The sequence below is a fragment of the Canis lupus genome, chromosome 19, assembly GCF_048164855.1.
Source record: "Canis lupus baileyi chromosome 19, mCanLup2.hap1, whole genome shotgun sequence".
Lineage (NCBI taxonomy): Eukaryota > Metazoa > Chordata > Mammalia > Carnivora > Canidae > Canis > Canis lupus.
In genome coordinates, this window is record NC_132856.1 from 8,711,275 (window position 1) to 8,738,773 (window position 27,499).

Sequence of the window (27,499 nt, forward strand, 5' to 3'; positions counted from 1 at the left end):
CCGACCTGGTAAACGAGCCCCTACACCCGGCTGAGTGGGAGGAGCTTGAGTTGCACGGAAGGCGGAGCGTCAGGAGGTCAGGAGGTCAGGAGGTGGGCGAGGGGCTCCAGGGAGAGCTGAGCTAGGTGTGATGAGCCGGTTTATCAGCGGTGGGAATGTGTAGAGGAATTAGGATCATTTCCATTTTCCAGGACAGACAGCATCGGACATATCCCAGGCGTCATTAAGGAGGAGGTGTGGAGACAGACGAGAATTTTATTTTATTTTATTTTTTTTTTTATTTTTTATTTATTTTTTTTTTTTTTATGACAGTCACACAGAGAGAGAGAGAGAGAGACAGAGACACAGGCAGAGGGAGAAGCAGGCTCCATGCACCGGGAGCCCGATGTGGGATTCGATCCCGGGTCTCCAGGATCGCGCCCTGGGCCAAAGGCAGGCGCCAAACCGCTGCGCCACCCAGGGATCCCCAGACGAGAATTTTAATAGGTAAAAGCTCATGAAGATTGTCAGTGATAAAAAAAAAAAAAAAAAAAAAAAAAAGATTGTCAGTGATTAACCTGTTCTCTCCCTTTTTTTTTTTAAGATTTATTTATGTATTTATTCATGAGAGACACAGTGAGAGGCAGAGACACGGGCAGAGGGAGAAGCAGGCTCCCTTGGGGAACCAGATGCAGAATTCGATCCCAGGACCCTGGGATCACGACCTCAGCAGAAGGCAGAGGCTGAACCACTGAGCCATCCAGGTGCCCCTTAACCTCTTCTTTCTAAACTAGGCAATATTCCCATAGCTCCCTGCTGTCGATGGGATAAAGTTACTCATTCCAAATTATTTATCACGCATATACCATATGCCAAGCATTGGTCAGGTATTGAAGACACAATAGTGAGTATAAACTTAATGTGACATATAAGGCCATTCATTCATAAGGAATGAAAGTGACTCTGATGTAGCTCAATAGACTCCTAACAAGAGTAATGACTACTATTATCTCCCATGTTTTCAGGATTTCACATTTTCTAATCACCACAAATTTCCTGAAACATAGGTGTCATATTGTCCCCATTTTACACATAAAGGAACAGAGACTAGGAAAAGTTAAGTGGCTTGTTGAAGGTTACAGAGCTTTGGGGATAGGATTCTAATGGAAGCCTGTTTGACTCTGTCAAATAAGAAAACAAATCCAGACTTAGTAAGGAGATACTTTATTTGAAAGGATTATTGCAAGGGGAAGGATAAGGGGAGGGAAGGGCCTCTTGTAATAGGGAGACCCCTCTGACTAAAAGATCTTCAAGTGTCTGAAGGGTTAGGCAAAAAGAATTTTTCCTTAATAGGGAAGAGTGAAAAAGGGTAGAAAAAGCTGGGTATGAGAGAGTAGGAGGAAAGGGTGGCTTGGTTGGATAGTAGTAGATCAGAGAATGTTTTACCTTAAGGTCAGTCTATTTTCTGGAGGGGTTGTGACTCAGGCGGAGAGTATGTCAAAAATAAGGAGCCTGGAAGGTATGGGCAAAGCTTAACTAAAGTTGGTTAACAACGCATTTTGTTTCGATTGATCAGCAGATACAAGTAGTTCAGCTAAACATTTATAAGGCAAAGAATACCAATTCAGAAGGACTGTCTTGCTTTGTCACAAGGAAGGTATCCACGAGTCTTAGTTTAAGTCATACAGGAATGGATATTTATTTGCAGTAAACCCTTTCTAGAGCACAAAAGAGTAGAGAAAGCGTGTTGAAAAAGGATTTTTTTGTTTTTTTTAAAGAGCACAGGGACCAGGTAAAATTCACTATTATAAATTCTTTCCTTATTGCAGGCTCCTCTCCTGCCATGGCCCCCTCAGACTGCATACTTGGGTCACACCAAACTAATTCTGATATTTTAAGCATATTCTATAAATCTCCCCCCCCCCATCAATACCCTCACACTTCCTTTGCTTGTGTAATTCTTTCTCTGTCTTCAAAAGTTGATGCACCAAAAAGATTACCTAGAAATAAATGTAACCAATGAGGTGAAAGACCTATATTTTGAAAACTCTAAGACATTGATGAAAAATGGAAGATGACACAAATGGAAAGATGTTCCATGGTCATGGATTGGAAGAATTAATACTGTTAAAATGTCCATACTTCCCAGAGCAATCTACAGATTCAATGCAATTTTAATTGACATATCAATAGCATTTTTCTTAGAACTAGAAAAAATGCTTCTAAAATTTGTATGGAACCACAAAAGACTCCAAATAGCCAAAGTGGATTTTGAAAAAGAAGAGCAAAGCTGGAAGTATCATAATCTCAGACTTCAAGATATATTACAAAGCTGTAATAATAAAAACAGTATGGGCCAGGCACACACACAAAAAATACATAGATCAATGGAACAGGATAGAGAGCCCAAAAATAAACTCATGTTTATATGGTCAATTAATCTATGGCAAAGGAAGCAAGAATATACCATGGGGATAATACAGTCTCTTCAATAAATGCTGCTGGGGAAACTGGACAGCTACATGCAAAAGAATTAAACTGGAGCACTTTCTTACACCAAACACAAAAATAAACCCAAATTGAATTAAAAACCTAAATATGAGACCTGAAACCATAAAATTCTTAAAACATAGGCAGTAATATCTTGGACATTGGCCTTAGCAATGAATTTAAGGAAATGTCTCCTCAGGTAAGGGAAACAAAAGCAAAAATAAACTATTATTACACCAAAATAAAAAACTTTTGGGACACCTGAGTGGCTCGGCGGTTGAACGTCTGCCTATGGCTCAGGGCATGATCCCAGAGTCCTGGGATCAAGTCCCATATCGGGCTCTCTGCATGGAGCCTGCTTCTCCCTCTACCTGTGTCTCTGCCTCTCTCTCTCTCTCATAAATAAATAAATAAAATCTTAAAAAAGTTTTTGCCCAGCAAAGTAAACCACCAACAAAACAAAAGGCAACCTAGTGAATGGAAGAAGTCATTTGCAAATCATATATCTGATAAGGAGTTAATATACAAAACAGATAAAGAACTTACACAATTCAACACACACACACACACATGCATGCATGCACAAATAATAATAATCCAATTAAAAATGGGCAGAGAACCTGAATAGACATTTCTCCAAAGACATACAGAAGGCCAACAGATGCATGGAAACATGCTCAACATCAACTAATCATGAGGGAAATGCAGGGCACCTGGGTGGTTCAGTGGTTGAGCATCTGCCTTTGGCTCAGGTCCTGATCCCAGGGTCCTGGGATCAAGTCCCACATCAGTGTTCCCCACAGGGATCCTGCTTCTCCCTCTGCCAGTGTCTCTGCCTCTCTCTCTGTCTCTCATGCACAAATAAAATCTTTAAAAAAAAAGAGAGAGAGAGAGAGAGGGAAATGCAAATCAAAACCATGGTGAGATATCCTCTCACACCAATCAGAATGCCTAGTATCAAGAAAACAACAACAACAAAAAAACAAATAACAAGTGTTGGTGAAGACCTGGAGAAAAGGGAACACTTGTGCACCATTGGTGGGAATATAAATTGGTGCAACCACTGTGGAGAACAGTATGGCAGTTCCTCAAAAAATTAAAAATAAAAATAAATTTAATCCAGTAATTCCACCATTGGACATTTACTCAAAGAAAACAAAAACACTAATTTGAAAAAATGTATATACCCCTATGTTTATTGCAACATTATTAACAATAGCCAATATATAAAAGCAGCCAAAATGTCCACTGATAGATGAAAGAATAAGGAAGATATAATACATACACACACACTCACACACACACTGGAAGATTACTCAGCTGTAAAAAAAAAAAAGGAAATCTTGCTATTTGCAACAACATGAAAAGACCTAGGAAAAACCTATTTTGCTAAGTAAAATAAGTCAGAGAAAGACAAATACTATATTATTTCACTTATATATGTATTCTAAAAAACAAACCAAATAAGCAAACAAAACAGAAACAGATTCATAAATACAGAGACAAACTGGTGGTTGCCAGAAGGAGGAGGGTGGGGTGTGGACAAAATAGGTGAAAGGGATTAAGAAGTACAAAATTCCAATTGCAAAATAAGTAAATCATGGAAATGAAAAGTACAGCATAGAGAATATAGTCATTAATGTTATAATCACGTTGTATGGTGACTACATTTACTGTGTGAGCATTCAGTAATCATCCAGATGATCCAGTTCAATCAGAACTGTCAAATAACATATGGTACACTTGAAACTAATATAACATCGTATGTCAGCTATACTTCAATGATAATGATGATGATCATAAACCCAGTTGAAATGTGGGTAAATCTTTGACAAATGGACAAAAAAATTACATATAATTCCATTTATGCAAGGTTCTACAATCAGCACAACTAATCCATAGTGATTAGAAGTCAGATCAGTAGTTGTCTGGGGCACAGAGGGACATGAAGAATTTTTTGGGATGATGGAAATGTTCTGTATCTTGATTGAGATGGGGATGACATGGGTCTGTACATCTGTCAAAACTCATTGACCTCTACATTTTAAATGGGTGCATTTTAATTTTAATTTTGGTGCAATGCAACAAAATTGACTTTCAAAAACCCCAGTAGGATGACACCCACCCATATTTAGGCTTCACTCAATAGAGTGAAGGCATATATGAGCATAGGTTGATGTTTGTACTTTATAAGCTTGTTCCCTCTGCTGGACTTCAAGATACTTACAGTGAACACCTTTTTGGAGTTTCTGCCCAGCTCACAATGATTCCACCTCTCTGGGAACTGTTGGTCTTCCAATCATGTTTGTACTACGTGTGCCATCTGCCCCCACCCCACCCCACCCCAACCTGTTCAGAGTAAATTGCAGTAGAGGTAGACACAGGATGATTCTTCACTCTAAGCTTTGGACTTTTGAACTGATGTTCATGCCTTGGGGCACCAAGATGATGGAGCATCATGAAAGATGCAAGACCAGGACCCTTAAAAAGGCAGAGAATATTCTCAGACACAGCAAGGCAATGAGGCCCATGACACTTATTCAAGGAAACAGTGATTCAGATCTATCCACCTTCATCATTTGACTTGCAGCTCAGTTGAGGAGAGCACCTGCTCCCCACAATGGGAACCATATGCTGCGTAGCCTAGGCTTTGAAAGCTCAAGAAACTGTGGAATGACATATTGGCAAATTGGATCTTAACAGCATTATTTCTCTACAGAACTTGGAATGCATCTCAGCCAAAGAGCCTCAACATCCTTTTTACCCTGTGTTAGGACTTAAGTCTACCTTTGGAAGGCCCATTTTCAAAAGAGACATCAGCAATTGTCTGCCAGCCAAGTTGCCAAATGACCAATCTATCAAACGGCCAATCTGAAGACTAATGGATTTTCTGAATGAACACTTTATTAACATTACCAACTTCTAAGATCTATAGCAATTTCTATTATATGGAGTAGTTTCACAAGCTTTTAAAGATTTATGTGATGCAGTTGTTGACTGGTTTTCATGTGGTCTTTAGAGAATCGTTTGAAGGAATTTCTATTTATCAAGAGCTAAGGATGGTTTATTCTTCTTTTGAATATATTTAACTTCTGAATACATTGATGCAGAATATGTTCTTGAATGTAGATTTTTCTTGTGTGTATTAGTATTATGCCACTCGGTTTATGCTCTTTCTGTCTGCCACTTTCTACTTCTCTTTTTCTGTCTGCCTTCCCATTCCTCAATTTCTCTCTGTGCCTCAATATGCCTAGTTGTAAAAACACAGAAATTTCCCTCATGAGATTGGCATATAGGTTAAATTAGATCATGGTGGCAAAGCATGGGGCCTCGCACATAGTAAGATCAGTATTTTTAAAACTACATATGAAAAAAATACATATGAGTCCCCACTGTGTACCAGACACTCTGCACACACCATAAATATTGTATTCAATAATGCATGGGTCTTGTTTTCCTATGCTCTGACCATTTATAATTACTGTTTCTTGTTCTTGTCAGGCTCAAATTCCTAAGTCTCTTCAGCCCAAAGTGAGAGCTCATAAACACTTCTCTTCACTAGTTGCCTCTACCATACATCAACATAAATAATGGGCACTTGAGAAACCTTTTTTGACCTGGGAGCAGACTGGCTGCAGCTTTTAAAACCAGGATAAAGGTCTCTTTGGCTCTCCTAAGTTTGGAGCAAGCAGAGCTTTGGGAGATGTCAAGCAGAGTGAAGCTTGTTATAAAAAGTAAGTTCTTTTCTAAAGACATTTACGAATGTGACCAGAAACCAAAGAGAAACGCTGTATTAGATCTCATAATATTTGACAGTACGTTTCAATACATCTTTTCAGTCCAAGAGACTCAGAAAGGCAGAATTAAATAAATCAAAGTCATAACAGTATAGTTTCAAATATATTTTAGGTAGGTAAAAATCTGTCATTGTAACAGATCATGCAAATAGGAACACAAGACACAAAATACCAGCTTGTACACGCACTCCATTTTGCTACATATATGACAGCTTGCCATTAAGTTTTAAAATATAAATCACAACCAGATTGAGATATAAACCCCAAGGAAAACTGTATGTTTCCATGACTTTGCTAGTTTTTACTGAAGAACTGTAACTATAAAAGAACATGATGACTTCTTCAACAAACACAGCAGAACTCACAGATAAAAATGCAACTGTTCCTTCAAAGTATCACCTTCTGCAGCCTCAGGCATATTCTATGTCAGCTGTTCCTTCTCTCAACACATCCTTTTGAGAATTGCCACCACTCTCAGGAATAGTGTGTGTGTGTGCATGCGTGTGTTGTATACTTAACAGGACACATTTTTGCCTTTTGGAGGAAATGTGTTACAACGAGCCGCAGCCCCACTACCCCACTGGATTTTCATTCTAGCTCCCTCACATAACTAGCTATGTCCCTCAATCTGCTCCCCTAGTAATACCGTCCTCCTGCGGTGAGGTGTCATGGAGCTTAAATGAGATAAACATGACCCAGCCTTCAAGAAATATGGCTTTCTTCTCCCCATTCCCATTTTTTGTTTGCTTTTTATTGTGCAACCATTAAAAAGCACCCTTTTTCTCTTTCTTTTGAGGGTAGCTTTTATCACTATTTTGTTAATAGTCAAAAGGAATGTGGGATTGAAAACAATCAAGCTGCATAGTGTCCTACCAACTCTAAGATATGTAGGAATGAGAAACAATAAGGTAGAATTTCCAACGTGGTTCAGACACTGGTTCTGGAGAAAACTGTAGAAGAGCCTCAGAGGACAGGTGTTCTGAGAAGTGACAGTCACGATGGAATAGCTGTCAATGCCTATCAAGGTGACCCCTGGAAAGGGACAGCATCTATCCGCATATGTAAGGTCTCTGCACAGTCCTATAACTCCATTCCAGGAAGGCTTGAGAATTCCATCTAATTCTGCAGTAAAACTCTCTCCATGTGTCCCTTCAGTTTCCAATTAATTCCAGTCTGCAAGCTTGAATTACATTGAGAGTCTGAGGCTCTCACATTTCCTGAGGAGCAGGAGAACTCATCCAGATCCGATTGTCTTGGATATATCCTGCTCTCTCTGTTGACCACTGCCATCTGCTGTTCTGTCAATGGTGCCTAAGAACTTTCTAAGTTACCTAGTCTTTAAGACTATTCTTCTGACTCCAGAAAGCCCAGGTGCCTGGCAACTCACAGGCCTTCATCCTCTGTTTTCTTCGGGACCATCCTAAGTGTCACTTTGGTTGCAACCCCTGGTCGCCTCCCTTAGGAGCGAATGTGCAGAATTTTCTTGAATGTCTTCTTGAAGTTTTCATTGCATAAGGGATAAATGAGGGGGTTCAGCGTGGAGTTGATATAGCCCAGCCAGATGGTGAACATGTGCACACGCTCATTGCAACAGCTCTTGCAGAAAGCAATGACCATGAAGAAGATGAAGTAAGGAATCCAGCAAAGGATGAAGGCCGCCATAATAAAACCCAATTGTTTGGCAGCCTTTCGTTCTCGGTTCATGTGTAACCCAGACACATATTGTCTTGAATGTGAGCGGAGCCTCTTCCAAGTGAACTTGATATAATCCAGGCCTGTGCTAGACTCACTTCTAGGTTTCCCTTTCCCTGATCCTGACTCTGTGGGGGTGTCTGAGTCTGTCCGAGAGAAAGACTGGCTATCACCTAGGATCTGATCCTCTGATGTCTCATTGGCCCCACGCATGTTCAGACCCTGTTCATCCATCTCAAGCATGCTCTGGCTCTGGTTGATAGCTACGTAACTCCTGACACTCCCCTCTGCCTCAGTCTGCACCTGCACAATGTTAAGTGGAAAGCACTGGAGTTTGTCCACCTCTCTGTCCTCCTCTTGACGGAAGACACTTGGGGATTTCATCTCCTCTGAATCTTGGGATGGTGGCTTCAAGACAGGCTCACCACTGGCATCTTTTGACTTCCTTTTCAGAAATTCCCAAGGAGACTCCTTCCCTGGTTTCTTGGCCCCTGCCTTGGGGTTCTCTGGCTTCAGCTTAGGTTCAGAGAAGGAAGGGAGGGATCCATTGATGAGTTCTCGGTGCTGACAGTGCTGCCGTACAGCCTTGTAGATCCTGGCATAGAACCAGAGCATGAGCAAGGTGGGCAGATAGAAGTTGATGATGGCAGTCATGATCTTGAACCAGGTGACATCATAGAAGTCTGTCTCACACTTGTCTTCCCGGTGTCCTGAGGTCTGTGACATAAAGTGATGCCATCCCAGAATGGGAATAATCCACAAGAAGGAGAGAAACCAGGCCCCCAAGATGGTGGCTGATGCTCGGGTCTTGGTACGATACTTCAGGTATCTGAGGGGCTGCCGGACAGAGCGGTAACGATCAATGCACAAGATGAAGACACTGAAAATGGATGCTGTACTGGCCACATAGTCCATAGAAAGCCAAAATAGGCAGAGAGGCTGGCCTAGGGACCACCTGGACATGAGGAGGTAAAGGATGTTCATGGGCATGACAACAGCTCCCACGATCAGGTCTGCCACAGAGAGGCTGACAATGTACAGGTTCCCCACGGTGTGTAGCTTTCGCTCGCTCCGCACAGCATACAGGACCAGCAGGTTGAGTCCCACTGTGACCAAGGAGATGGCACTCAGGAACACCACAAGGGGCATCAGTTTGGGGTTGGCTATGGTGGTCTTGTTCCCCTCACACATCTTGTCTTCGAAGATGCAGGAAGAATTGGGAAGGTTCATTGGCACAAGAGCAGCCTCCAGCTGTGGTTCCCTCCCTGGAAAGAGAGACACAGGGATTAAGATCAGAGCCTTGGAGATCAGTAGAGTCACTTGGTACCATCAAGTTGATCTAATTGGGGTTGCATGCTGTTGGGGGTAATAGATACTGCTGGTTACCTATAATCTAGATCACCTTCTCCCTTAGTCATTCATTTCTTCACTTATTCAATGACTAGTCAGTGAATTCCTGACATTTTTCTGGACATTGAGAATACAGAAGTGAACAAAACAAAAATCTCTGCCCTCATGGAGTTTACATTCTAGTGAGGGAGTTGGGCAAAAGCAAGGCAAAGTTTAAGTCCTATGTTGCATGTGTTCTGGGAAGGTGGGCTGCATTATGGCTGGTCTTAGCTGGACATGGCATTCTAGTTCTTAGCCAGTGGCTGATCTAGGAGTGGCTGATCTAGGCCTCATGACTGTGGCAAAGGAAGTAGATACGGAAGTCTCATGGCAGAGCCAGGGTTCTAGAAAGTTCTTCCTCTCTGACAAATGATCAAAAGCAGGAAAAGTGTTACTTCTCCTTGTCCCCTTCTTCCTGACAGGAGGTGATGCTTGGGGCTATGGCAGTCATCTTGGGGACAGCAGGGAAATGCTAAGAAAACCACTGAAACACCAACTCAGAGTCCTGTTATCACTAAGGTGCTAAACCAACCCTGGAATCTCCTTCCTTAATATTGGTTTTTAGTGGGAAATAATGAAATGTCTTCTTTGCTTAAGTCACTGTTGTGGGAGTGTTCACTTGTAGCTAAAAGCATCTGTAACTGATATGGGGGAGATAACAATGGTACAAAAAGCAGGAAATAAAACTAGCACCTCTTTAGACTAATGGTTCTCAAATGAGAAGAGTTATGTGGTTTAAGAAAGCATATTTTACCTTTTTAAATTTATTTTGCTTTTGTGTTTGAAATTTTTTTCGTTATATAAACCATACAAAGTAATATGTAACAAAACCTTCCTTGCTAATAAGGCTGTACTGAAAACACATTGTATCCTGTTATTGGTGATCCTCAACTGGGGTGAGAGGTAGAAGTAGGTCTTAAAATTTCTGGAAGAGGCTGTGAGATTTTGATATTCATCAAAAAGTGATACAGTTTGAAGAAAACTGAGAAGCCCTGAGTGCAAATCTCTCTCAATAATTTAGCAAAAACAAACTACTTTCACATTAAGACAAACCCAGATAAATTCTTGAGAAAAAAGCTAAATTTGAATGATTTTTTAATGATAAAAAGCAAGGCCCTAATACATTTATTTGTTCCTTGTAAGAGGAACCCTTGAGTTACTCTGCTGGAAAAGCACCACGTGGGTAGCATTGATTTTGCCCCAGCTCTGCCACTGATATTTTGAGTGACCTCTCAGTCTTTATTTCCTCACGGGTCAAACGTGAAAGGTGGCACAGGTGATCTCTCAAGGCTTTTCCAGTTATCCTATTTAGAGTCTGCTTTAGGCATTTTTCCATATTCTCCTCCAGCTCCAAACTGTCCATCAGGGCAACCCTCCAGCTTCTCTGAGTGTGCCTCCTCTGAACAGCATCACCTTCTGCTCTTGTGACCCAGTCCTGCTCTCTGCTCCTGTCACTCTCTGATGTCTGCCTGAGAGCTTTCCCCACTCACCCCCATCCGCCCCAGCCATCAGCTCTGTGAAGATAACAGCTTCCAAATCTACAGCTTCAGCCTCTCTCTTTCTCCACCTCCACATCCCAAACCAGGACCTTGCAGCTTCACCTTCAGCCCTGACCAAGCTCACATCCCTTGGAATAGATTGCAGCCACCTCAAGAAGGAGGAAAGAGGCTAAGGAAGTTCATCTCAATTTTATTTTCGATTTTGGTTGGAAGGAAACAGGAAGCAGTTCCTCCAGACACTCCCATAGCCTTGGTATTCCCAAGGTAGCTCCAACCACTCTCTCTGCTATAGATGTGTCTCGTTTCTCTATTTTCCTTTTTGACTTGAGGAAAATTCTCTTCTCTCATTTCTCTTTTGTCTCATTGCACACAGAGGGGAAATGAGAATTTCTTTTCACCGTGCACATACTATTTGTCATTCAATAATTTGACAGAAAATGATATTTTTATATAAAAAACACTGATTTTTTCCTTTTGGCTAAAAAAAAAGGTTGTTATGATTGAACTGAGATCACTGAACTAAAAATTACCATTGGATATTAAGCGTTTAGGGGTGAGAATCTATTGAGTCTGCACCTTACTTTGAAATGAAAAAAACAAGTTGGATGGATAGTTGATTAGAAGAAGGGATAAAGGAACAGACATATAATAAAACAGAAAGAACAAAATATTAATTTATAACCCAAGTGATAGATATAGAGGTGTTTACCCTACCTAAACATTTGGAGATGTTTCCAAATTTTCTATTTTATCAAACATTTTCATAGTAAAATCTTGGGGAAAATTAATGTAGCATATATATGTTTATCCTCACCTATCACTGTAAGCTTGATTCTTTATCACATGTTCTCCTTTGTAGCTTGGACATGTTATTTTGCATAAACATAAAAGCAAAAGATCAATACATATTTGTTAAGTGGATGAGTAAGTGAGTGAGAGGCAGGGTGCTATGAAGCACCTCAGCTCAGAACTTACTCATTCAACAGGTATTTCCTGGTGAAAGGTTCATTTCAGCTCAGTGATCTGCTCTAGAACAAGAGAATCCACTTTTGTCTTCTGATGCTATGGAATTCAGGATTCCTGGAAAGGCAACTGCAGCAACCACCTGCTGTATGCAGACCAATCTTGGCACCTGGCTCCCCTGAGGAATGCGAGGTGGAGGATGGGGTGTCAGGGAAGGAAGGGGAAGCCCAAGGGATCCCTGAAAAGTGGGTGCCCAAAAAGTCAACAGGAGCAGCCATATCAATATTAACTTCATGTCCAACTCAGGACTGGCTATGTAATTTGTAGGGCCCAGGGCAGAATTAAAAATTAAACAATTATTTAGAATTTCAAGATGAGGACACCTGATGGCTCAGCAGTTGAATATCTGCCTTTGGCTCAGGGTGTGATCCTGCAGTCCCAGGATCGAGTATCACATCGGGCTCCCTGCAGGGAGCCTGCTTCTCCCTCTGCCTACATCTCTGCCTCTCTCTCTGTGTCTCTAATGAGTAAATAAATAAAATCCTTAAAAAATATAAGTTAAAAAAAGAGAATTTCAAGATGGCAACAGCAGAATATGAAACCAAGACAGGAGGCCTCTTGAGCACATAGCCTGTGTGACTGCCAGGGTCACAGGCCCATATGCCATTCCTTGTCTTTGGTGCTCTTACACAATCCCTGAACATGTCCTACCCCATGAGGTAACTAATGTAAGATGATTTCCCCTGCCTCAGGGATCTGCATTTTGAAAAATAGATGGTTGAATGGTTTTCTCTCTATAAGTGCCAAAGGAATATCAAGTTGAGCGTAGGAATTATTTGGGGACATGGATCCTCACTGCACCTCATTCTACACAGGAGGTCATGCTCCCTTTGGGCTGCCCAGACTCTGTTGGGTTCTGAGGTACCCTCTCTGGGATCAAAGCCAAGCCTACAGAGATGATGCAAGCGATAGTGTGCTCTGAGAGAATGGAAGCTAGAAGAGGCACTTTGGACAGGCCAGTTGGAGAAGAATGGTGGGCACCTGTAGACTCTTTATAGCTCTGTGTCCCTAGAGAAGCAAGTGATGGAAGAAGAGAGTTCCCCCCCAGGCTCTGTCACTTGGTGGACTGTGTGGAGCTTGGGTAAACAGCCATGACTCCAATTTCCTCAACTGAAAAGTAGGGAAAACATCATTACCTCCCTCCCTGGGCTGTTGGGAGGGTCAGTTGAGGCAGTGGGGTAGGAAAGCTCTGCTAATCCCCAGGTAATGAGGACTGGGTGACAAGCAGAAATGAACCCCATTCCTCTAAGAGGCTCATGTGCATAAGCAAGCCATCATTTTTGAATTAAGGCAATGGCTCCATTCCAAAACTATTAGCTGCAGCAGGACTTTTTCCAGAGTGATTACAAACAGTCTAATCCAATCAGGTCCATGTGCCAGCAAGTAAACAGAGGTAGTCAGTGTATCTTCCACATCCTGGGAATGCTGACTGGAGCAGCTATGACAGTAAGGAGCCAAGCCCTTTCAGATATCAGTTATTAAATGGCTACCACAAGCCCATAGAGAGGTCTTGTGATGATCCTCAAGATAGAGATGAGGAAATGGTCAGGTCAGGCTCAGAGGGGTGAAGCAACCGATGCAGGGTCACACAGCTAGGGTCACACAGCTAGGAAGAGACTGGTGAAGTCCAGGTTCAAACTTCAGTCTATCTAACTGTTTCTCAGGTTTTGTTCTATTGACATTTTGAGCTGGATATTTCCTTGTTGTGAAGGATTGTCCTGTATTGTTGGATGTTTAGCAGTATCCCTGGCCTCTGCTCACTAGATGCCATAGTATCCTCACCCTCTTCTTGGTCATGACAACCAAAAATATCTCTTTGACATTGTCAGAGATCCACTGGGAGGCAAAATAATCCTTAGTTGAGAACTACTGGTCTAATTGAAGAATAAACACCATGAACTGCCAAAGAATATAGCTTACTGCTCAAGGTAAAAAAGGACTTTCTAAAAATAGATGTTATCTAACAATTCAATGAATTGCCTTGATAGATAATAAGCTCCCCATCATGGGAGGTATGCAAGAAGAGGTGGCCTGGATCTGATTCCAAATTAGAAATACTCCTTCTTTCTCAGGGGCAATTATTTACCTAAACAAAACTTGCAGATGTTGATTTTGGATAAAAGAGACCAATAGGCAGGGATCTCTGTGATAGGAAGGGGAGGCAAGAAGAACTGGTGGGTTTGAAGAGATGCTACACTTTAAAGAAGGCACCCAGTGGCCTCATATTCCCTGCTTTCCATCCTATTTCAGCAATGCTGATCCACAGAAAGCTCGAGCTCACTTGGATGGAGGAATTGGGCAATGGTTAAAAACCCAAGCTTTGCAAACCAGTTAACCTCTGCTTTGATCCTATTTCTGCCCTATTTAGCTGGGCAAGATATTTCACTCTGCCAAGTCTTAGGTTTCCTCACCTCTCAAATGGGGCAGAAGCACCTCATACAGTGCCTGACATATAGGAAGTGGTCAATTAATAGTAGCTGTTTTCTTCCATTTCTGGGTGAATAACACAACGATCCCACAGCTGGCCCAGTCTGGCTCAGGGGAATCATCCCAACTTCCTTGTTTTTCACTGTGGCAGAAACTGCTCATAGTCTTCCAGTATCAGTTCTCCTCTATTTGGGAATAGACTTCTATTTTTTCTGAGTACATGGCTGCCTGGAATAGAGACTACATTTTCCAGGCTCCTTTGTAGCTGGGTATGACCATGTGACTAAGTTCCAATGAAACAGAAATGGAAATGTAGCTTGCAACTTCCAGAAAGCAACCTTAAATGGAGAATGTGTTCTTTTCTTTGGCCTTTCATTCTTCCAGCTGGCTGGAATGGCAATAGGATGAATATGGCTTAAGCAGCCTTCTTGGGACCATGAGGAAGAGCCACATAATGACAACAGTGAAGCAGCAATTTGGACAGAGCTGAGGTCTTTGGTGACTGCAGAGCTTCCAACTCAGTCAGGACTCTCTACCTCTGGGATAACTTAGGTTTTCTATCACACACAGCCAAACCAGATCCCTGACTTCAAGGGGTTTTCCAGTTAACATGAGAAGAAAGACAAAAGGTAAGTGAATAGCATCAAAAAATGAAAACTTCTAGAATGTAACTGGGACAAATATGATGACTGAGGTAAGATCAAAGCAGATGACAGGACAGAGGAGAGAGGAACAGCCTCTCTCAAGGTGGAATATAGATGTCAGGAAGAACACTGGAGAAGGAGTGATGTGTGAGCTGGGCTTCAAAGGATGAGTAGAAGTTCACCAGGAGGAAGGAAAAGGAATTTAAGGATGAAGAAAAGAAAGAATAAAAGTACAGAGCTGAATTCAAGGAATTGGGAGGGAATCGTTGGAACGATGAGCCCAGGAAGGCATCAGGGGACAAGGGATAAGAAAGCTCTTTACACCTCTCTGCTTTTGCTTGTGTTGTTTGTCCCAAAGGGAGCACCATTTGCCTTGAAGCATCTAAGTCCCCACAATGTTTCTAACACTCCCCTTGACATCACCTAGCTTATCATTCTTTCTTTAGCTGATTCTCCCTACCTAAAAAGGGACCACCTCTGGGACATGGAAAGTGTCCACTATTTCTGTTTCTGACATGAGACACGCATGAGCATCAAGGGACACACCCTCCTTCATGACAGAGCCCACACGTTTTCATTCACTGCCATTCTCCCATGCTGGCACCAGGCTGGCACACGAGGGATGCAGAACAGAAGCTTGTTGGATGGGGTCTGAAAAAGCAAGACACGAATGAAGAGCAGCAGGAGATGCATGGAGAAGGATCTAATTGCCTATTTTTCACGAGGATGTCTAAACGAACAAAACTTGGAGGTAAGATTTATGCTATTGATGAATATCAGTAACTTCTTTTTCCTGGAAACTTTATTTTGGAAATTTCTCTCATGGGAATCAAAAACATGAATACAGATTTATGCACAAGGATGCCTCCAGCAACATCATTTATGATAGGCAATAGAAGGAAAGAAATCTAACATCTGGGAACTAAATATATTATGGGATAGCTACAGAATAGAATATCATGCAGTCATTGATAATCACATTTATGCAGGGCCATTAGTAATATCAAAAATGCTTATGATGAAGTTAAATTTACAACGCACATTGTTTCACCAGGATTATGTCAATTCCATTATCAGGTTTACACAAAGGTGAGTCTCTGTTACATTATATTAACAGTGGTTTTCTCTGGGTAGTGAGTGATGTTTATTATCTTTGGCATTTCCCAAGATATCAACACTGAGAGCATCCTAGTTTTATAAAGGGGAAAAATAGGAACAGCATCCATTTTTAAAAATAAAATAAAATAGATTTATTCCATCGGGAAAAAAATTTTTTAAAGAAAGGTCTTCCATATTCTTAGCACATCGTTTATTTTATTTTCTTTTTTTAAAAAGATTTTATTTATTTATTCATGAGAGACACAGAGAGAGAGAGAAGGGCAGAGACACAGGCAGAGGGAGAAGCAGGCTCCATGTAGGGAGCCTGACATGGGACTCGATCCTGAGTCTCCAGGATCAGGCCCTGGGCTGAAGGTGGCGCTAAACCGCTGAGCCACCCGGGGCTGCCCCATTGTTTATTTTCTTTAGTGAAAAGTAAGAATTTGGGATTCCTTTCTTGATACATTCTAAATTGCCTCACCCACCACTCCTCATTCCAAACTGCTCTCCCCTCTGAGAACCATTTGCCTTGGCAGCTTATTTTCATCAAGTCTGAACATTAGTTTCTTTGCTTTAACTCTGAGAGAGAAGTGCCATGCATAAAAGTACCCCAAGTACTACATATTCTAATTGAGTCTTACCAAGGCATAATTTCCATAAAACACCTAGGCTTATCAGTGCCACTGGTCGTAGTACAGAGAGCAGACTGCAAATAGCAAAATCCCATTATGAACCCCGTACTGCAGGAACATGCCTGACTTTGAGTCTAGGGCAGTGGTGGGTTAAGTGTTAGCCTCTGGGTAAGATACAAGAGGTAGATGACCTTGTGGGCAGAGAAAGGTCCTGAAGATTGTTCTGGGGGTGGAGGTACACATTCAAATGTCTACAGAGTCAGGGAGGGGAATTTAATAAAAATAGGGAGTGGTGGGGCCTGGGGCAACCTGTAGAGTATATTCTGTCTAAAGAGGACAGCTCTTGCTCAGACGCCACCAACTACTGCAGGCTCAGATCTGCCTATTTTTAAAATGAAGCATAAAAGCTGAATTTTTACATGAAATCTTTTTGTTTTAAAACATCAATTATTCAATTGTTTTCTTGAACACAGGTCAAGCAAAAACAAAATTTGAGGATCTGACCTGTTGTCCCCAAGCTGGAAATGTCAAGCTAGTTCATAGAGAATCTGGAGTGCTGAATATAAGACAATGACCCTGGAATAGACTCCTCTTGGGGTATTTCCACAGCTCATAAGCTTCCTTCCCTGAGAACCATCATCCAGCTACGGGTGGGCCCTGGCAGCCAAATTTTTACCAAATAAACCTGATCTCTAGTCACGTGATTGGGCTAGAGGATATCATCTGACCCAGAAGGGCTATGTCTAGATTCATCTTTGCATATGGAGAGATTAGTTATTCCAGCACAAGAGTCATGGCATTCATCCCCTTACACCATACACAAAAATTAACTCAAAATTGACAATAGTCCTAAGTGTAACAGCTAAACCTCTTAAACCTATCAGAAGAAATAATAGGAGAAAATCTTTGAGATCTTGAGTCAGACAACGATTTCTCAGATACAACACTAAAGGCATAGCCCATTAAAGGGGAAAATTGCCAAGTTGGATTTTGTCAAAATTTAAAACTCTTGTGTTTCAAATGGCACCACTAAGAAAGTAAGAAGCTACAGAATGGGAGAATATATTTGTACCTCCTGTATATGCTGGATCATATGTCTGATGTATCCAGAATATATAAAGAACTTTTCCAACTCAATAGTAATAAGACAAATAACCCAATTTAAAAATGGGCAAAGGATCTGAATAGATGTTTCATCAAAGAAGGTATAGGAATGACTCAGAACCTCATGAAAAGATGCTCAACAGCATTAGTCATCAGGAAAATGCAAATCAAAACCACAATGAGATACCACTTTGCATCCACTGGATGACTATACTTTTAAAAGACAGACAATAATAAGCATTGATGAGAATGTCAAGAAATTAGGATCTTCATTCACTACTGGTAGAATGTAAAATGACGCAGCCACTGTTGAAAAGTCTGGTAGTTCCTCAGTTAAATACAGTTACCATAATAACCAATGATTCCATACCTAGATATCTACTCAAGAGAACTGAAGATATTTGTCAGCACAAAAATTTGCATGTGAATGTTTCTAGTATTATTAATAATAGCCAGAAAGTGGAAACAACTCTGATATTTATCAACTGGCGAATGGATAATCAAAATATGATATGTCCATGCAATGGAATATTATTTGTCAATAAAAAAAACCCAAAGTGCTGACGCATGCTATTGCATGGAAAAACTAGAAAAACATCATGCAAGTAAAAGAAGCTAGACACAAAAGGCAGCACACTGTATGATTCCACTTACAGGAAAAGTCTAGCATAGGAGACCCAGAGAGACAGAAAGTAGATTAGTGGTTGTCTGAGACTGGGGGGTGGAAACAGGAAGGAGTCTTCAGGAGTGATGGCAATGTCCTAAAATTGAATTCTGATGATTATACAATTGTGGACATTTACTAACAATAATTTAATTGTATGATTTACTCAGAATGGGTGAATTTCATGGTATATAAATTATACCTCAAAAAAGTTGATTAAAAAAAATTCAGTGGTACAAGCAAGAGGCTGTCTAGATTTCCAGACCTCTGTCTGTTTTAAAAACCTATTTGGGTATACTACTATTACTCCCTAAAATACTTACCAGGCACTAGGATTTTTTAAAGGGAAATAAAGGAGTGTTAGCCAAATAAGGATGAAACTCAGGTTAGATCCTAAAGAGCCACCAGAATTGGGCCACAATTCTGACTCTGAGCTTCCCAGGAGCCAGAGCAAAGAAGAAAAACAGGATCAATTACAAGATTCTATTGTCCTTTGAATGAAAGTAAAATAGTCTCTTAGCAGAAAGACAACTTTAGTTGGAACTAAGTTTAGATAAAATGTATCTTACAGTTTCTTGTAGAGAGGGCACAGAGAGATGTTACACATAACTTCTTAATTCTTAGAAGCCCAAGTGTGGACATGATTTAGCTATATCAACTCTTTCTTCTTGTGCCTCCATGATTTTCTCTCACTTTATAATTTGGACTTGTTTGTCTGCTCTCCCATGCTCCATCCCTAGTATGACAGGCTGGGATTTTGAAATTAGGCCAGGAAGGGGAAGCTGAAGGGTAATTATCCCTTTATTATGGCAAACAAAAGAAATATAAAAAGTCCAGCTCCATCCTCTCTTACCCTCTGACATTGAAAAGCAACGAAGGAGAAGAAAAGTAGTATTTCCAAGGTTTCCTATATACTAGCATTGGGCTAGGATGGTTTCCATGTTGCTTTATTGAATCCTCACAGTGCTGATGACCTTAGGATAAAGGAATCATTTTTTGCTTCCATTTTAATTTAAAAAACAGGCTTCTGGAGTTTATAGGGCTTGGTACCCCACACTAAGATCCAAAGATGACTGAAAAACAAGTCCCTTAATGGCCCAAGTGACACCCACCTGCCCTAACCCACTTACCTTTTCAGTATAGTAAGAGAGAGAGAGCTGTAACATACGCTTAAAATAAAGATTTCATGGCATTAGAACTATGAACATCCGTGCTAACATTAGACAAGGACACTGTACACAACACCAGGCCCAGCCTGCATACACGTATCATTTCAGGACACAATGAATAATGCTTTATTTTTGTTCCAAATCCCCAGAGATTAAGCCTTGAGAAAGGCATTTCAAAGACCAAAGTTATCCAGGCTGTTTTCTTCTTGAGGAAAAAAAAAGAATGATTTATGATATTGAAGTAAATAAAAGAGCTGATAGAAGAAAAAGGAGAGGCAGATGAGATGTTTGCAAGAGAGAGTTCCTAGGTAATTGGGAGTTTCTTTAATGTCTGTCTCTTTCAGTCAAGTGACCCCCTGCCTGACTGCGCAGCTGGGCCGTCCCAGCACCTCACCTGGGGCTCCTCAGTGCCACCTGCTGGCCAAGCGCCCTACGGGTGCTGGGGCCAGGCTTGTCTCTAGGCCGAGGTTTGTGCAAAGTGGAGCACAGGTGAGAGTGAATCAGTCTGGCTGCTCATTCCATTCTCATATGCACTCATTTACCCACCCATTCATCCACCCACCCATCCATCCGTCCATTCAACCATCCTCCCTTCCTTCCACCAATCCATCCATTCAAAAACTCCTTATTGAGGCATCGGGCACAGATGTTGTGATAGGCTTTCACAGATACAACCCCAGTGCTCATGGAACTTATGGCCTATTCCAGTGGTTCTCAACCTTGGCTACCTGGAGACCTTTTAAAACATACTGAGACATCTGTTTCAGGGAAGATAGAGTACAGGTATTTTTTCCTATTTTTCTGCTAAACACAATTAAAAAAAACCTTGAACATTATATTTAAAGCTAATATGAGACAAATCTAAAAGATGGAGAGGCAAAGGCAGATCAGCTAGGAATCCCAGGACCCAAAGAATGACACAGTGATGAATTCCCTGGGTTTTTGTTTGGCCATATATATCTGAAACTTTGAGTTATGAAGGTTGGCAGCTCAGAAACACCAATGGTCATAGACCAAAAAAAAAAAAAAAAAAAAAAAAAAAAGGAAAGAAAGAAAAAAGAAAAAAAAGAAAAAGCCCCAACAAAAGTCTGTTGTGTCTAGCCAAAGGACCAGGAACAGCCTAGCAAAATAGAAAACTTCTAGACTAAAACTAGTCTACTTTCAGCCTAACTCCACAGAAAATACTAGAGAAAAAAAAAAAAAATACTAGAGCCCTGTTCCCATCCTGGCCAGCAGAGGAGCCAAGTGGAGCCAAGATATCCATCGTTGTCAGGCTACAAGGTGACTGACCCTCCTACTGGGGTGGTGTCCCTACAGTCCCTAATAGGGACTTTCATCCTCATCAGGTGGAGATAAACCTGCACCCTCTTCCCCCTTTACCCTCCCCCACCCGAAGTCAGTGGAGGGCACATGGAGAACAGTAAGGAGAGGCACCTCTACCCCTCCTAGTCAGGGAGTTATTCCTGGAGGCTTGGTAGGGAGCTAGAACTTGTCCTTGCTCATGAGTAATGAAGACCCTCCCTCTTCAGGTGTCAAAGAAGCTGAACAAGGAACCTGGACTTCTACCCCCACCTCCAAGTAATGAGGAAGAGCACCCTCATCCCACCACCTCTTGCTTCCCCTGCCAGAGCAGTGTCTCATGAACACAGATAAAACAGAAGACTTTTATCCAGAGTCTCAAATGCCGACCTAAAACACCCACATTTCAGTTGAAAATAATTTCTCATATGAAAAGCTGGGAAGAATTCATACAGAATTTTTAAAAGCAATCAATAGATACCAATGCCAAGATGACAGGGATGCTAGGATGACCCAAAAAACACTTTAAAGTAACCATCATAAAAATGCTTCAATACGCAAATGGAAACATGCTTGAGACAAATGAAAAAAAAAAAAAATAGAAACTCCGGACAAAGAAACAGAAGAAAAAAAAGAAGAACCAAACGGAAATTTTAGAACAAAAAAATTTGATAACTGAAACAAAAACTCAATGGTTGGGATCAACACCAAGAGAGGAAACAATCAGTGAACCAGAAGTGAGGACAACAGAAATTACCCAATCTGAACATCTGAAGGAAGTTCTGGAATGGGAGTGGGGGAAGGACAGAGTCCCAGAGATCTGTGGAGTGATCTATATAACAAAAGACTTAACATCATGTAGGCTTAGTGCTGGAAGTTGACAAGAAAGAGGGTAAGGATGAAGAGGTACTTGAAGAAAACTTCTAAATTTAGTAAGAGACATAAACCTTCATCAAGAAGCTGAGTGAACCTCAAACAGGATGACCTCCTCTCAAAACCCACACCAGGATACGTAATAATTTAAAATTTTTAAAAATTTGGCTTTCCAAAGAAAACAATCTTGAAAGTAGCTAGAGAAAACACCTCACTATAATGAGAAAGACAGTAGATTTCGCATCAGAAAATATAGAGATGAGAAGAAAGTGACACAATTATTTTCAGAGGCCATAGGAAAAGAACTGTCAACCCAGAATCTCATACTTGGTGAAAATATCCTTAGGAAATGAAGGGAAATCAAGACATTCTCAGAAGAAGAATTTGTACAAGGCTTATATGCTGAAAACTACAAAATGCTGATGAAAGAAATAAAATATTTAAATAAATGAGATACACAGTGTTTATGGATTAGAAGATTCAGCATATTAATGTGTCAACTCTTCCTAAACTGATGTATGGATTTAATGCAATCCCTATCCAAATCTCAGCCAAGTGTCTTATAGATATGGATGACACCATTCTAAAATATATATGGAAATACAAAGGAACTAGAATAGCTAAAATGATTTTTGAAAAGAAGAATAAAATGGGAGAAATTAGGCTACTTGATTTCAAGACTTATTATATAGCTACAGTAATCAAGACAGTAGAAGGGTAGACACAGACCAATGGAATGGAATAGAGAATCAAGAAACAGACCTGCACAAATAAGCCCAAGAGACTTTTGACACAGGTGCAAAATCAGTTTAACTGGGGAAAGGGTGTTTTCAAAAGGTGGTGCTAGACAGTTAGACATCGATAGGCAAAAAACTGAACCTCACTCAGAACCTCATACTTCATAAGAAAATTAACTCAAAAATAGTTCACAGACTTAAATGTAAAACAAAGAACGGGCACCTGGGTGACTCAGTCGGTTAGGTGTCTGCCTTCAGCTCAGATCATGATCCCGGGGTCCTGGTATTGATCCTTGCCTTGGCTCCCTGCTCAGTGGGGAGTCTGCTTCTCCCTGTGCCCTTCCCCCCTGCTCAGGATCTCTCTCTGTCTCTCTCCTCTATCTCTCTCTTCCTCAAATAAATAAAAGCTCTTAAAAAATAAAACTATAAAACTTGTAGAAAAACTCCTTAGAGAAAATCTTCAGGGTCCAGGGCTAAACAAAGAGTTCATAGACTTGACACAAAAAGCATGACCCATAAAATGAAAAATTAATTAATTGGATCTCTACATCAGTTACTTACCTACTCCCATTGTAATCTTTGCAATCTTTGCTGGGTCTATGCATATCTTATACCATTATTTCCTTTTTATACATATTATATATATATGTGTGTGTATATATATATATATATATAATATATATATTAGACCTACTTTTTTTAAGCTTAAGTTTATTTTACTATCACATATGAAAATCCAGTCACCTATTTTTTTGTCGTCTATAGAAGCTTTCCATAAGAATAAACAGGATGAAAACAAAACAAGATGATTAAATTCTAGCCAGATATTTTGCTTTTCATTAAAAAAACAAACAAAACATGAGTACTTATAATGTGGGTACTAAAGATCTACCAGCGCTAAATTGAGACTCTCTTGCAGGTAACCAAAAGAATCAAAAACCAGTGTGAGTCAATATTAATCAATGTCATGACTGTGTACAATTTATAGTCATATCAGGTACCATCTAAAATGTGATAAGCATTGTTTTAAATCTCATCACAGGATCGTTTTGCTCCCAAATGCCTTTAGTAAAAGTTCAAACTCTTTTGACGACTGGCATGATATTTCCCTCATGTCTGATCCACTATACTCCAGTAAAAATGAAGCCACAGTCCCCAGACACTTCAGGTTCTTTCAGCCTTGGGATCTGCACATGTTATTTCCTCCTCCTGGGAGAGGAGGTTCCTTCAGAGTGGGGGCCTCATTTTTGCATACTATTTTCTCCTTCTGGGCTTATTTGATAGGCTGCCCTGCAACAACCAGGTGAGAAGGATGAGAAGGAGAAAGAGGGGGATGGTTGATAAAGGTTGATAAGATGGAAAGCGGAGTACCTGGGTGGCTCAGTCAGTTGAGCATCCAACTCTTGATTTTGGCTCAGATCATGATCTCAGGGTTGTGGAAAGTCTGCTTCTCTCTCTCTCTCTTTCTCCCTCTCCTTCTGCCACTCTCCCTGCTCATGCATGCTATTTAATATCAATCAATCAATCAACCAATCAATCTTTAAAAAGAATATGGGAAGAAAAGAGGAAGAAGGGAGGAAGGCTAGAAGGAAGGGAGGGAGGGAAAGAAGGAAGGAGGATGATGAACTTCTTTTTTAAAAAAGTTAGTTTGTTTATTTATTTATGTCATCTATATCAATGTGGGGCTCAAACTCATGACCCCAAGATGAAGAGTTGCATGTTCTTCTGACTGAGCCAACCAGGCACCTCTGAATCTCTATTTATCATACAAAACTCATCTTAGAAGTTCCTTCCTCTTTGAAGCTTTCCTATACCCTATTGCCACATCTAAGTCGTTTCTTCCTCTGGGTTCCCACAGTATTTTTTCCATATTTGTATCTTTTTTTAAAGATTTATCTGAGAGGCAGCATGCACACATGTGTGAGTGGGGGTGGTGGGGGACAGGAGGGGCAGAGGAGAGGGAGAGAGAGAATCTTAAGCAGACTCTCCCCTCTCTCCACTGCTGAGCACAGAATCTGATGTGGGGCTTGAAATTATAATGCTGAGATCATGACCTAAGCTAAAACCAAGAGTCAGATCCTCAACTGATGGAGCCATGTAGGCATCCCCCATATCTCTATTAAGGCATTTAATGCTCTGCGTTCTAATGAATGAATGAATGAATGAATGAACACATTAGGTATCTTTCACTTAGACTTTGACCCTTACAAGGGCAGGGACAATATGATAGTGACCTATTATTCTGGTACCTAGTTCAGAGGTTATTAACCATGGCTACACATTAGAATCCCATGAGGAGTTTTTTTTAAAAAAAAAAAAGCAAATATCCTGCTCCCACCCTCAGACAAGATCCTGATTTTCTTCGTTTGGTGTATCAGGATTTTTGAAAACTTTCCAAACACAGCCAAGACTGTGAACCATTGCTTAACCCAAAGCTAAATGGTAGGAGGAGCTCAATAATGATGAATGAGTGAATGGATGAATTCTTTTAACACATCACTGTCCTGACCCAACATGACCATTTTCAGGGTTTCATGTTATGCTAATTCATTAATATATTCAGGAACTATTAATTAAGCAAGAATGCAGTAGCAGGTGTTATGCTAGGCCACGCTGCTGGAGATGGAAACATGAGCAAGACTCCCACTTCTCCCCCTATTCTAATGTGCCTTTGGGAAAGCTGGGTCTGTGTCCTTGTTTGCCCAAGAACTTTCTGTCCTGCTGGTTAATTGGCCAGTACCAACAGCAACCATCTCTCCATGGACAGACAGCAAATTTTACTTCTAGCTGCTTCCTTTGGCAAATGGAAGGACAGACTCCATAAATTCCCGACAGAAAGTTCCTGGAGGGTATCAGTGAGTCTACACACCAAAAAGTGGTCCAGTCTAGATCTCTCCAAGCACTGCAGAAGTGACAGGTGAGTCTCACAGGTGGCAGAGTCAGTTGAGTCTCACAGGTGAAACCCTACTCTACTTAAATAAACTGCTTTCTGGGTGTATATTTACATAAAGTAAATCTAAGACCTTAGGATATGATTAAGCTCTAAATTGCTTCACACTTAAAGAGAATTTCCTTTCCAATTGCTGTCCTCTCATACTTAGAGCTGCTTTAAGATCTGTACCACAGATTACTGAGAAGCAGAGATAATGACCCTTTGTGTCACTGCTATTCTGGTTCAGACTTTGATAATATCTCTGCTCAACTGTTCAACAGCTTCCGAATTGGTCATCCTGATTCTGATCTGGGTCCCCTCAGCCCATCCCACATGCAGAAGCCAGATAATCTTTCTGAAAACCACATATCCATCCAATCGCCTCTTTTTCCTACAGAAACTCTAATGGCTTGCTATGGCTGTGAGACCACAAAAGAGATACAGAGGATGACCCCGCTGCATAGACAAGGGTAAACCAAATGAAACTGGGCTGTCTTGTGTCCAGTCTAACCATGGTACTACAATCAGAAGAAATTTAAGTCCAACATCCAGGAAGAAAACAGAAAATGACTTAAACCTTTACTGAAGACTCCTAAAGAGGCAATCAATCAATCAATCAATCAATCAATACTAAAGCACCTCTTCCCCCATCTACTACCCTATTGTGTCACTTTCTATGTCAGCTGTTTGCCATTGAATTCCCCTTCTCCCCTCAAAAACTGTAGCTTGCATTGGTCCCCACTTGTGTTCTTTCTCCCATCTACACTCTGATCTTTCTGACCTATTGAGTGGTACCTTACATTTGTTACATAAATCTACTTCATCTTCCCATTGATTTCTCTTATTTTCCCATTACTCCAATCAGCACCACAGAAGCCCAAGAGACAAGCATTCAAAAACAGATTCTACTCGGGAAACCAGGAGAAAGGGCCAGGCAGTGGTTAGTGGCATGTTAGAATCTTTGACCTCACACAAGAGCCTTTTCCATCTGGGTCCAATTTCCCATGTAGCCTCCTCTTGTGGGGCTCCACTTTGCCTCCAAAGGCCTGGCTCTCACACACCCCTACATTTGCAAACACTGTTCCATCTGGGATCCCTGGTCCTTCTCTCTCAGTCTGAGGAAAGGAACACATTCAATTAATTCTTTACAACGAGCTCTGATGTCACTTCCTTTAAGTCTTTCTCAATTCCATGAGAAGGGTTCATTGGCTTCCTTCTTCAGGGTTTTTCTGAACTTTGTAGAGACCTCTCTTATAACCCCTGTCAAGTTGGGTTGTAATTCCGTAATTACTAAGCAGACTTTTTCATTAGACCGTAGGCGCCAAATTTAAGTCTGAGTCATCTCTGTGTCCTCCCAAGAACCAGGGAGCTGCTCAATAAACAGTTACTGAAAGCTCTAGAAATATGCTCCAGCTATGAGTGCTACAGAAAAGCATTTCCCAGTGTTCTCCCCTCTGCTCACTAGCCTGGGAGTGCATGTCACAGTGGTGCTTGAGAGATCTGCCCTGGCACTCACATGGTTATATCTGGCCAGCTCTCCAAAGGGTAGTCTGTCCCTCCCTCTGACCCCAGCCAGGCCTGGTTCTCACCTAGTCAAAAAATAAAAGGATTTAAAGACAGCCCAGCAATTAGGCATGAGAATGCAATAAAGGTATACAGATTTGAAAGGAAGAAATAAAACTTCTTTCTTTGCAGATGACAGGATCTTGTATCAAGGAAATCCTAAGGGTCCTATAAGAAAATGATGAGAGCTAATAAATGAGTCTGGGGGGCCCAAGTCCTCAGTTGGGATGAGAGGAGCCCTACTGCCACCTGGATCCACCTTCCTGTGGCATTTGCCAGCACACCTTCCTTTCCAGTGCTCTTGGCATCAGCAGACGGAGTGTCCTGTGCAAGCTGCCTGTCTGCCCTTCTGGCACTGTGCCTGGGCAGTGCCTTTGTCTGGAATGCTTCTTTCCCACCATCGCCTTATCTGTAAACTCTGGAAATATGAGCTACATCTATTGAAGCTGAGAGTTTGTTATGCATAGCTTCATTTAATCCTCACAGCA

At 41.1% G+C, this 27,499-nt stretch overlaps 1 protein-coding gene and 1 long non-coding RNA gene across 7 annotated transcripts in view; one reads left to right on the forward strand and one right to left on the reverse strand.

Annotated features, from left to right (window-relative positions):
• Nucleotides 1-467: 467 nt before the first annotated feature.
• LOC140609827 (uncharacterized) lies at nt 468-27,136 on the forward strand. 3 transcript variants are annotated; one of them, XR_012011547.1, is made up of 4 exons: nt 468-486; nt 14,681-14,925; nt 15,548-15,691; nt 25,846-27,136. It is a non-coding gene; the product is annotated as an uncharacterized lncRNA (long non-coding RNA). The 3 variants fall into 3 exon arrangements; XR_012011545.1 differs by lacking the exon at nt 25,846-27,136 and adding an exon at nt 21,137-22,247; XR_012011544.1 differs by lacking the exon at nt 25,846-27,136 and adding an exon at nt 17,144-20,564.
• The window catches only part of HRH1 (histamine receptor H1), a 75,156-nt gene continuing 53,915 nt past the window's right edge, over nt 6,259-27,499 (reverse strand). For all 4 annotated transcript variants that reach the window (XM_072785106.1, XM_072785105.1, XM_072785107.1 and 1 more), the window contains one exon: nt 6,259-9,223. In XM_072785106.1, coding sequence (XP_072641207.1) covers nt 7,725-9,188 — 1,464 coding nt within the window. In that variant the 5' untranslated portion in view covers nt 9,189-9,223 and the 3' untranslated portion in view covers nt 6,259-7,724. The remainder of the gene's footprint in view (nt 9,224-27,499) is intronic.